Raw genomic sequence first — 12,247 nt, forward strand, 5'->3', positions numbered from 1 at the left:
GGCTCAGTGGACGTTTGTGGGATGAATGGATGGTGCAGGAGGCGTGAGGAGGCCAGCTGGCTCCATGTCAGCTGTCTCTTATGTCTTCTACCACACCCTTCCTCTACTCCCATTCCTCATGTCACTCATTCATTCAACAGACATTCCTGGAGGATATGTACCGAGTTGTGAGAACTTGGAGTCATGTTACCTCTCTGGGCCTCAGTTTCCCCTTGTGTGAAATATGGGAACTTATGGGTTCTTCCAGTGACTCTTGACATTCCAATCTGCCTTCTGCACGTACATGACACTCCTTGTGTCAAAGGGCTTTATTTGTGGGCTGGAAAAGAAAGGAACCTGTGGGTTTGGAGGAGGGGTGGAAAGTATAAAACACAGACCACGATTCCAAGGGCCACTCAGACGGGCCTGATTTAAAACTCTGGAAGTATCTGCAGCCGCCTGCTGTCCGGCAGGTCCGACGGTGTGGTGGGTCTCCATGGGATTCCACCTGTGCTGTGATGGGGTGGCAGTTCTCAGGAGTGTGGGACAGGCTGCAGGCGAGGGGGAGGCCCCGGAATCGCATGCTCCCGCTGAGGCATAGCACCAGAAGGTGGTCTGGGGCAGGAAGAAGTGTAAATGCTCTCCCTCCAGGTGGCCTCGGTTGATGGGAGCCATCTCTGCTTCAACTGCTCATAGAGTCCGTAGTTTGTAGGGGGAGCTGCAAGGCAAACCAGAGTCTGGGTGAACAGGGCTTAGAGGAGGAGGCCAGTGTTTATGGGACAGGAGAATGGTTGGTTGGAGCCTGCAGGTTCTCCCAGGCTGCCGTACCAGGGAGCTAGGCTGGCCATGCACCAGAGGGGAGAAGGAGGCTGGGGTGGTCCTGCCAACCCCCGAGAGCCTCAGGGTGTGGCCTGTTCCCTGCGTACCTAGGAGGGACCAGGCACTGTGAGAAGCCTTGGAAAATTCAGCCCCATGACCTGATTGAAGGTGGCCCCATCAGTTCCTGGATAATAACTGCCCCACCCCAGTAGGGAAGGGAGCAACGTGAGCTTGCGAGAGTGACCTTGAGAGAAACCCTTGCAAAGTAATGCGCTGTGACAAGCCGCTCACTCTCCACAAAAAGATAAGTGCAAAGGATAGGGGCAGCTTGAAATGTAAATCAAATCAAGGCACTCTCCTGGTCAATCTGTGCAAAGTCTTGTTACTGAGGGAAGGACAAAGTCCCCACTCCTTATTGTGGCCTATGAGCCCCTACCTGGACTTCCTCTACCCCCGCTTTGCAGCTTTGTCACTCGCTATTGCCTCCCCTGGGATGTTGTTCCCTCCAATTCCTGCATGGCTCCCTCCTTCTCAACTCAGTTATTTCCTCCAGAAAGACCATCCTTTGTCATCCCATCCAAATGAGAATCAATATACCTGCCTCACTTTCTCTCCGCTACCCGTTTTCTTTTCTTCATACCACATATCCCGGTGCAGTGTACTGGATCTTAGGTTATCTTATTCATTAATGATGTCTTCTGTGTCTCTTCATGAGGGTGTCAATTCCCTGAGGGCAGGAATTCCTCCCTATCTGTCACTGCTGTGTCCCCAGGTGCTACAATAGTGCATGGCACCTGGCGATTACTCAGTCAGTATTTATGAAATGGATGATGGATCTGAGTGTGCAGTGACGCTGCCCCCCACCACCTGTGCTCCAGGTAAACATGGTGCTGCAGGTGAGAGCTTCCTCACACAGCAACATCATCCAGCACCACAGGGAGAGGGCAGGTGGCCTGGAGGGTAAATAGGACTCTTTCCCTATCTTCTCATTCTAATGCTCTTCTGGAGTCCGAGTCACCTGTGAGGTTCTTCCGCACCAGGTGGGCACACCTCAGCCCTATGCAGTTATGAACCCTTTAGAGCCCAATAAAGGGGGTGATCCCGAATTATAAAAATACCAAGAAGGGGGAAGTCAGCTTTCTCTGGGAGCCACAGCAACTTATGTCTATTCCACGTGCGGAGCTGGGGCAAGCCTGGGTTATAGCTATGCCGGTTGTAATGGTCGTCGTACATGCTGATCAGATGGTGGCGCGAGGGCTCCTGGTGGTGGGTGATCAGGTGTTTGTACGGGAGCCCCTGGAAGGACAGACACAGGGCACATGTTACCAATCAGAGGAAGGCATCCACCTGGCTGTGGCCGGAGACAGAATCTGCCCGCCATGGAGATCTGTGGTGCTGATGGAGAGGGGACCCCCATGTGAGTGTGGCTGCCTGAGCCCTGGGAGCCACCAGCAGGAAACACACTCGTCTGCCCACCATGACGCAGTTCACCTTCAAACACACATCCCACCTCAGCTGCAGTCAGTTCTCTGTGTGAGGAGCTCCCAGCCTGTGCCAAGACAACTCATCCCGAGAACGAGCTAGGGGGATGCATTAAAATGAAAGTCAGGATACCCAGCTGAATAGGGAGAGTCCGAGCCATCTCATTGCATGCCCTTGTGATCTGAAATTACCCCCTTTGATTTGTCTCAAGTCTCATCCTTCCAAGTGCCGATTTCCATGGCAAGTGAAAGATGTTAAATGCCGAGCCTGACGTCTGCACCTTCTATTTCAATCAGTTGCTATGGGAAGAGTCAGAGAATGCTCCATAAATTGCCTTCTCCTGCAAAGGATTTATGTCTCCCTCAGCTGGCAACTCAGGGAGTGATTTCTTTGGTGGGGAGTTATTTACAGGGAGAAGAAAGCCGTGTTCTCCCGACTCTGGGACGTTTGCCTGAATCAGTGCTTTTCCTAAGAAAATCCTCTTGGCCCTGAAAGGGAATCCTAGAGGACTGGGCTGATTTACAGGGAAGATAATGTGGATTTCCATGCTCGTCCTCTTGTCTGGAGTAGTGGGGAGGTCTGTGCCTACTCTGGCCTAAAAACACTGTCTGCACCAAATATTTCAAGTGGTGGTTCCATAAATCAGTCAGATCACAATGCCAGAAGGAGACAAAGGGGGATGGGAACAGACATTAAGCAGGGGTTCCCAAGATCCACATCACCAGGTGTCTGGAGTATATTTCCAAGGTCAGGGAAAGCAAGTTGGAGGGGTTCTCAGCTATCTTAACCATGTACACAAGATGTTTGTTTTGATCAGGTACGGAAAGCTGACAGACATAGAGACAACTGCCTTTGAAAGAATAGTTTATCACTTACAATTCCCAAGAGGAGGGGGCATGTCACCGGAAAGCTGACAGACATAGAGACAACTGCCTTTGAAAGAAGAGTTTATCACTTACAATTCCCAAGAGGAGGGGGCATGTCACATCGCACAGGACCACATGGGAAGCGCAAGGGTCAGTCAGGAGGCAGAGGGACTGAAGATAGAACATGGGCCAGAGCCTTCGTTGTGCTTTCCAGCAAAGGAATGGCCAAAGCAGGGTAGGCATGTTTGAGAAGTGTAGGATCGCACAGTTTGAATAAATTCAGGGTGTCTCTGGTTGTCACTGCCTGGCCCTGGAGTAAGGAACATTGGCCTCGCATGTGAGCGTTGGATAAAGGAGGTGATTGGAGGGATGGGCCCTGGACTGGTTGGTTTGCATCTGAAAGGCATGATGGCAGGCAAGTCGTTTACTGTCCCTAGGAATTAGCTAGCCCTGGGAGGGGCAGCCTCTCCAGGATTAGCAAGGCCCCTAAAATATCAAAGTAAAATATAGAAAATTAAAAACAGGATTAAAACACCTGCCTAGGGGATAAAAACTCCATTGACCCATGGTCAATTTGAAGAGCAGTTGCAGCATTTGCCAAAGGGAGAAGAGTAAAGTGGGGAGGGAGATGGAAATGGAGGCTGTCCCGGTAGGGGAGCACAGGATGAAGCACACAGAGGAGCTGACAGAACTGAAGCAGCCGTGTGGAAGTGATGCTGTGTCCAGTGTCCTCAGCACACAAACAGGCTATTTGAACAGAATCCCTAGGAAAGAATATCCAATTGCTGGTTTCTATTTTGTGTATGTGTTGGAGGAGGTATCTTAATTTTATCCAGACTCTATGTATGTGTGGTTATCCCTTCATCAGGGTTTGTGATGGGACAACAAATGTCTTTAAGAAAGGGTACCAAAGGTGTATTGAGAGCTGGGCTAAATGCCTCATGTACATTGATGGTTAGGGGATGGTTAGGATCGTGGGTTCTGATTTTGACTTCCTTGTATTAAAATGTTTGTGTCTTCAGTGCACACTAATGTTAGTGGTTGGCAGTACAAAGCATCAGCATGGTCCGAGGACCATATGCAGTGTGACCCAGATACGACAGCACAAACCAGAGATGCCATCATGGTCCAGGGATGCTAGCACAGAACTGAAAATCTGGCACTGTTTCTACTGACATGAATCCCCAAATGCAGAAGTTGAAGAGTCAACTCTGGCAGGTGGTAAAAAGGGATCTGAGGAGACTCTTTGCTTGATTTCTTGATTTGCTGAGCAGCCCCCTGTTCAGTCCCTTACCGACAGGCTACACAGCTTCAGACAAGACACTCGCCACCCTTGGGCACATTTTATCTGAAAATGAGGGTGCTGAGCTGGACAATCCTTTGGGTCCCTTCCAGCTCTAAAATGCTCCATCCTGAAGGATGTCCATCCCTCATCCGGTGCCTCCCTGCCCCCACCCTGAATTTAGGCAAAGGTATGGGGTGGGAGTGAGGGGACAGAAATCACCTCCATGAGCAGCAGGCTGGCAGAAGAAATAACTTGGGGGAACGCCCAGATCGTGGTGGGGACAGGGCATAGCTGTGCACCCAGTGGGTGAGCACCTACAAGCTAATTCTCTCCAGGCTGAGCCTGGTGGGAAGTACCCATGAGGGTTGATATAGGAAGAGGCTTTCTCTCCTGTTCCTGGAAGGGCCAGGATCTCTGAGCCTCTGGCACACTCTCACCTAATTTGATAAATGTCTCAAATGCCTGGTCTTGGGCGTGGAAGGCAGGTTCTGAGGTTGCAGTGCCCTGCTCCCTGTTCTGAAAGCCTGGAACACAGCCACACTCACAAAGAGGCACCCAACAAGTGAGAGTGCACTGAACGGTCCTTGACTTTTCATACAAAAGAACGGGACTCTTGGGCATAGCTGCTACAAACACTGTCTGTTCAAACACCACCGCCACTTACCTTTTGGAGTACTTTGTGTGATTCCTGACTACATTCACCTTAATTGAACACTTACCTTTGTTTGTTTCCCATATTCTTTGCCTGCACCCTGTTGGAAAAGTGTGAAGGAATGGGGGAAATGGCCCAGGAAAGTGCTGGGATACCAGCCAAGGGGAATGCTACCAGCTTGAGATTAGATTGACATCTGTCCACCCAGTAAATAAGGGGAAGGTATTTAATGAGGTTACTCCTGAGTTTCTAAGAGGGAAATGGGCCTAGAAAGAGTCTGGCTGTTAGTGTCTCCTGAGCATTGGGAGGGAGTCAGGCCTGAGTGGGGGGGTCCCGAGCCCTCTTACCTCAACTCTCCTCTTGCTGTACCACCTGGAGATCTGGTCCGGTCTGTGGCCTGGGAAGGGGATATACTCTTTTCTATAAATGGTCTGGGGTGTTTTCTCAGTGGCTTTGGTGAACTGAAAAAGACCAAATATTCAGGACAGTTACTGTGATGCCCCTTTTCAAACTTCTGCTGCATCCCCTCAGCTCCCAACCATTGGAAGCTGGGCAGAAAAAGGGTAAATATGGACCCCGGGCATCCTGCACAACACAGGCTTAATTGTGCCCCCTCCCGTCCAGTACTTGAAAAGGAGTGTGCTCAGGGGCTTGGCACGCCCCCCCCCCAAGAGCCCTTGGGAAAGCTGTTTTGGTGTCACCTGACCGTATCTCATGGTCGCACCTGTTTCTGTTCTCTCCTCTCTCTCCCTGCTCCTCCCTCCTGCCTGACTCCTCCTTTTCTTTTTCTCCTTTGTTCCTCACTCTTCCCAACTCTACTCTTTCTTTCCCCCATTATATTACATTTTTGTGGTTGATTTTTTTTTGAAATTCATTGTGGTAAAATATGCATAATAAAAGGTACTATTTTAACTATTTTTAAGTGTGTGGTTCAGTGGCATTAAGTACATTAACACTGTTGTGCAACCACTACCACCCTCCATTTCCAGGACTTTTTCATCCTCTCAAACTGAAACTCTGTCCCCATTAAGCAACTACTCCCCAATCTCCCCTCCCTCAGCCCCTGGCAACCATCTTCTACTTTCTGTCTCTATGAATTTGACTACTCTGTGTACCTCAGATAAGTGGAAGTATACGGTATTTGTCTTTTGGTGACTGACTTATTTCACTTAGCATAGTGTCTTCAAGTTTTATCTACATGGTAGCATGTGTCATAATTTTCTTTTAAAGACTGAGTAATATTCCATTGTATGTACATGCTCCATTTTGCTTATCCATTCATTCATCATTGGATTACATCTACCTTTCAGTTCCTGTGTATAAGGCTGCTGAGAACATGAATGTGCGAATATCTCTCTTCAAGATCCTGCTTTCACTCTGTTGATAGTGTTGATAGAGTTCTTTGATGCATAAAGCTTTTAATTTTGATGAAGTCCAATCTATCTATTTTTTTCTCTTGTTGCCTATGTTTTGGGTGTCATATCCAAGAAATCACTGCTAAATTCAAGGTCATGCAGCTTTTCTTCTATGTTTTCTTCTAAGAGTATTATAGTTTTAGGTCTTGTATCTAGGTCTTTGATCCATTTTGAATTAATTTTTTAATATGGTGTGAGGTAAGGGTCCAACTTCATTCTTTTGCATGAGTATGATGTGAGCTGTGCTTTGTAACAATCTATTTTAAATTGATACTAACTTGCCTTAACTCATTAATAAAAACTCCACTCCTTTACAGCTCTGCCCTCTCCCATTTTATGTTACTGATGTCACAAATTACATCTTGATCTACCGTGTATGCATTAACATGGATTTATAATTATTTTTATACACTTGGGTTTTTTAATCATGTAGAAAATAGTGGAATTACAAACCAAAATTATAATAATAATGGGTTTTATATTTGTCTGTGTATTTATCTTTACCAGAGGTCTTTATATTTTCATATGGCTTCAAGTTACTGTCTAGCATTTCTCCATTTCAACTTCAAGGACTCCCATCAGCATTTTTTGTAGGGCATTCCTAGTGTTAATGAACTCCCTCAGCTTTTGTTTATCTGGGAATGTTTTAATTTCTCCATTTTTGAAGTAGAGTTTTGCTGGCTAAAACAGTATTCTCAGTTGATAGTGGGGTGGGGGTTTTTTGTTGTTACTGTTTTTGAGCCCTTTAAATATATCACTCCACTGCCTTATGACCTGCAAGGTTTCTTTGGAGAAATCTAATGATAATCTTATTAGGGTTCCCTTGTATGTGATGATTCATTTTTCTCTTGCTTCTTTAGAGATGATCTCTTTTTCTTTGACTTTCAACAGTTTGATTATAATTGTCTCTGTGTGGGTCTCTTTGGGGATTTATTTTATTTGATCTTCATTGAGCTTCTTGGATTTGTAGATCCATATCTTTTCTTCCAGTCTGGGAAGTTTTCAGCCATTATTTCTTCAAATAATCTCTCTTCCCCTTTCTCTCTCTCTTTTATCCCATAATCTGTATACTGGTCGGCTTGATGATGTCCCATAAGTCCTTGGGATCTGTTCACTTTTCTTATTCAATTTTTTTTTTGATCCCTAGACTCAGTAATTTCAAATGATCTGTCTTCAAGTTCTCTGATTTTTTTCTTCTGCCTGTTCAAATCCACTGTTGAATGTCTCTAGTGAATTTTTTTTTCAATTTAGTTACTGTGTTTTTCAATTCCATTATTTTTGTTTGGTTTCTTTTTATAATTTCTATCTTTCATTAATATTCTCATTTTGCTTGTATATTATTTTCCCAATTTCCTTTAATTCTTTGTCCATATTTTCTTTTAGATCTTTAAGCATGTTTAAGACAGGTGGGGTTTTTTTAAATTCTTTTAAATTTATTTATTTATTTATTTTTGGTTGTGTTGGGTCTCAGTTGCTGTGCGTGGGCTTTCTCTAGTTGCGTCCAGCAGGAGCTACTCTTCGTTGAGGTGCTCAGGCTTCTCATTGTGGTGGCTTCTCTTGTTGAGGAGCATGGGCTCTAGGCATGCGGGCTTCAGTAGTTGTGGCACACAGGCTCAGTAGTTGTGGCACATGGGCTTAGTTGCTCCGCAGCATGTGGGATATTCCCGAACCAGGGATCAAACCCGTGTCCCCTGCATTGGCAGGTGAATTCTTAACGACTGCACCACCAGGGAAGCCCCTAAGACAGGTTTTTTAAAGTTTTTCTCTGGTACTTCCATTGCCTGTGCTTCTTCAGGGACCATTTCTGCCACTTTATTTTCTTCCTTTTAGTCGGCCATCTTTTCCTGTTTCTTTGTATGCCTTATGATTTTTTTTTGTTGAACACTGAGCACTTGAAAAAAACAGCCATCTCTCCTAGTCTTTGCAGACTGGCTCCACTCAAGGAAAATTCTCCGCTAAGTAGCAGGGCATGTTCTGAGCCTTGGAATCAGCCAGGTATGAAGGTTTAAGTTCTTCTCAGGACTTTTCTGAACATGAGCATGCATCCTCCTTAGGCCTGTGTGTGTGTGTGTGTGTGTGTGTGTGTAAGAGAGAGAGAGAGAGTGTGTGTACGTGCGCATGCTTTTTATTTCCCCTGTGTACATGGCTGCTTTAAAATGCCTTAATTATCTGAGGCGTCTCTCCCTGACTTCTTCTCAGAGCCTTAGATGTTCTGTTGCATTCCTCTACCTATAATTTCTTGCCCCCAGACATTTGCAGATTTGTAGTCCCCTGGCAGCTTTCATTAACTGTGACCACTGCTGCTTTTCAAGCTCTTCCTAGCCTAAAATATGAACTACCCACTTTTCCCTGTCTGGTCCCTTGAGTTAGGCAGAACAGAGACCAATCCCTCAGGCAGCTTCCAGACAGGTTACAATGTTGCTCCACTCCTTCTGGGTTCCAGGCAGGGAACTGGGAGCTGAGCCACTGCTTTCCCCACACTGCACCACACTGTGCTGGAGAGGGAATGCAGAAAGGGCAAGTAAAAATGCCATGGAATCTCCTACTATTTTGAATGTGGCTTTTTCTACTGGGCATTTGATTTTTTGCTATAGACCTTTGTTTTGCAGAGCTCCCATATAGTTGTTTCAGTTAGGCTATAGTTGCTTTTTAAGTGTTTCCATGGGAGAACAAGGAACCTGGAGCTTCTTAGTCTGCCATCTTTCTGACATCACTCCAACTCTGCTCTCTTTATGCAATCTCCTCTAGGTGTTGGACCAGTCCATAATATCCCTGGGTACTGCCTTGCCCACAGGAGCCTGAAGGGATTGCTCACCCACTCCTTTTTGCCCTTGGAATACACACCCCTACTCCCCAAACAAAGCCAAGTGCAGTCAGAGCTAAAAATGGCCAAAAGCCACATCTGGCCAGAGGGGTGGTAAATGTTAATGTTCCCCCATGAAAACAGCCTTTTCCAGTTCTCAGAAATCACCATCAACCTTCCCCGCACTTGCATCAAAGCTGCCAATTCTATCTCACCCTCTTTCCCTTGCCTATTTTCCAAGAAGACATGAGGATGTCTAGACGTCTCTGCAGAAATTTAAGTGGGTCAGCCTTGATTGCCACGAATGAAGATATTCTATTTTAAGTAGGCCAATTCAGGCAAAGTATTTTGTGATGACCTTTAAGGTACATGGGAACACCAAAAGCCCATTTGTTCTGTTTTGAAAGTGAAAGCTGAAATGCACAGGCAGGGCAAGTTTGCATGACAGGTGCCAGAGAACAGCAGTTCATCCCTGGACATCAACACAAAGAGTGTCAAGCCTGACTTGGCAGGTAACACATTCTGGGAAGGGCCAGCCCAGGGAGAGCAGACATTCTTCAAATCAAGGTGCAGTGGAATTAGGGACAGGGAGCACTGGATGCCTAGAAACACTCCACTGAATATAGAACTGCAAGGAACAACCATATTGACACCTGTGTTATGATGTTTTCAAGATGTAATAGGGACCTTGATGATTGCTTGAACGTAACTCCTCTATGTATTGCACAGTGCCACCTTCTTAAGATGCAGTTGCCTATGGCCCTTTGAAAATAATAATGCCCTAACTCCTCCTTCTTCCTGCCAGGTCTCCCGCTGAGCCCTCTATCCACCTTCTCTTTTCTTACCTTCCTCCTCTCCTCCAACCAGTTTCCAGTGAGCACTCTGGTTGAATACTTGGCCTCAATCTTCCAGCTTGGAGTGGAGAATGACTCTGGACTTACTGCAGTAAGAAACTGCATGGTAAGGATTTGCCCCAAGCTTCTTTGACTTAACACAGTTTAAGGTTTCGGGGGTGGGAGATGTTATGAAGTTGCTGAGTTTGGGATGCCTTTTTTTTCTTTTCATCAGTCAAAAGGAGTGGTAGTAGATGAAACTCTACTAACTTCACAGAATAAAAGGGCCCTGAGAGTCCACTTTCAGCCTCCAGGGAAAGGTGATGTGATCTTGGATTCCTTACTGTTGACTGTCTCCATGGTGATAGACTCTGAGTATACTCTCCTTAAGGGGGCAGCTGATTCTTCAGGAGCAAAACTGACACCACAAAAGCAAATCAAGCCAACAGCAAAAGAGCAGAAATTGAGACACAGAAGTAAAGAAAAAAACGTATGGACACCAAGGGGGGAAAGCAGCAGGGGATGGGGGTTGTGGTGTGATGAATTGGGCGACTGGGATTCACATGTATACACTGATGTGTACAAAATGGATGACTAATAAGAAAATAAATAAATAAAAATTTTAAAAAGATTAATTTAACCTCATAGAAAGAATATACCTACTTTTTATATTCTCTAGGAAAGTTTACATAAGATTAATGTATTTCATCCCTGAATATTAAATAAGTCAAGGCATCAGGGCCAGGAGATTTCTCTTTTGTTTGTCTTTGTTTGAAGGCTTTTCATTGTAGGCTTAATATCTTTTATTAGTTACAAAACTAATCAGATTTTTCTCTTTCCTTTTTTGTGAGTTTGGTGAGTTGTATTTTTCTAGGAATTTACACATTGCATCTAAATTTCAAATTTGGGGTCATACGTTGTTCATAACGTCCTCTTATCATCTTTTTAATATCTCTAGGATCTGTGCTGAAGCCCCTTTTTATTCCTAGTATTTACTCTTTGTGCTTCTTCCTTTTCTTCTTTATTGGTCTCATCAGATATTGACCAATTTTATCAGTCTTTTTAGAGAACCAAAATGTGGCATTGTTGATCACCTCTACTGTGTCAATATTTTATGGTTTAAGGATTTTGCCCAAAAGATATTTTAAAAGTATATAAAGATAAGTTATGTTGAAAAGTATAAAATACTTTTTAATACTTAATCATTCAATCATCTTAGGAAATTCTCAGCACAGCTATTTTATCTACATAATAAACAGAGCTATTTTACAATGACTTCCTTTTTTTTTTAACTGTTGTTTCTGTGGGTTTCTGTTGCTAGCGCTTCTCTTCTTGTATGCCTGGTATCTGAAAAACTAAATGGTAAAGTCTAGGATGATATTATCTTCCATCAGAGATGATTGTCACTTGCTTTTCCAATCACCTGTGCATTTTAGAAACTGGGGATCACTTTAATCTAGTTTAGGAGCAGACACTTTTGGTCATTGAATAATCACAATACTGTGTGCTCAGCACCACACTGGAGGAGCTACAGCAGACTCTGTGCCCATAGGACGAGGATCTAGTTCCACAGAAGGTGGCACCCTTCTATGGTGAGAACTCAAAGATGGATAATGAATTGACTTCTCTTCTCCTGGTCTAGTACATCCTAGAAATACTTCTTAAAGGTGGGCAATCAGCTTTGAGTTATTGCACAAGGAACGGGATGGGGTGGGGGGTTGCTGGGTACTCAGGCAAACTTGGCTTCCACTTCCAGTCCCACCTCTTCCCAGCTGTTTCACTTTGGCCAAGTTCCTGGGTTAAGCCAGCCTTGGTTTCCTAATCTGTAAATTGGGAGTAAATATCATGTACTTCATAAGAGAAGATTATGAGAATTCAGTGAAATGTCACCTACAAAGCACTTCATAAAATGTCTATCACATATAAAGGATCAATAAATGTTCAACCCTCTCTTCCCTTCGTGCCTAAACCAAGTTTATTTTAATAACCAAATCCATTCCTTCCCCTATATTAGAGGAGTAAATTTGGGAAATTGGGGCAGAAATATCCCAAAGGGAACAATTCTAGATTCTCTTTGAAGAGGGGATTCCTGAACACAAAAGCAGCTTGTTAT

General features: G+C 44.8%; 1 protein-coding gene across 1 annotated transcript; it reads right to left on the bottom strand.

The window, feature by feature from the left end:
• Positions 1 to 291: 291 nt before the first annotated feature.
• CFAP107 (cilia and flagella associated protein 107) lies at positions 292 to 10,467 on the bottom strand. Its single transcript, XM_007129700.2, has 4 exons — positions 10,147 to 10,467; positions 5,431 to 5,544; positions 1,917 to 2,094; positions 292 to 697 (listed from the first exon to the last, which is right to left on the bottom strand). Exons 1-4 carry the CDS (start codon positions 10,258 to 10,260, stop codon positions 513 to 515), a joined length of 591 nt encoding a protein of 196 aa, XP_007129762.2. The 5' UTR covers positions 10,261 to 10,467; the 3' UTR covers positions 292 to 512.
• Positions 10,468 to 12,247: the final 1,780 nt, after the last annotated feature.

Source organism: Physeter macrocephalus, chromosome 3 (assembly GCF_002837175.3).
Source record: "Physeter macrocephalus isolate SW-GA chromosome 3, ASM283717v5, whole genome shotgun sequence".
Taxonomy (NCBI): domain Eukaryota; kingdom Metazoa; phylum Chordata; class Mammalia; order Artiodactyla; family Physeteridae; genus Physeter; species Physeter macrocephalus.

What these genes read in the sequence shown, in the direction of transcription:
- CFAP107 (XM_007129700.2), bottom strand. Translation starts at nt 10,260, where the DNA reads ATGCAGTTTCTTACTGCAGTAAGTCCAGAGTCATTCTCCACTCCAAGC. An exon ending in GGTTGGAGGAGAGGAGGAAG is followed by an intron (nt 5,545 to 10,146) that starts GTAAGAAAAGAG and finishes GGTCTTTTTCAG; the next exon opens with TTCACCAAAGCCACTGAGAA. An exon ending in AGCTGACTTCCCCCTTCTTG is followed by an intron (nt 698 to 1,916) that starts GTATTTTTATAA and finishes TTTGCCTTGCAG; the next exon opens with CTCCCCCTACAAACTACGGA.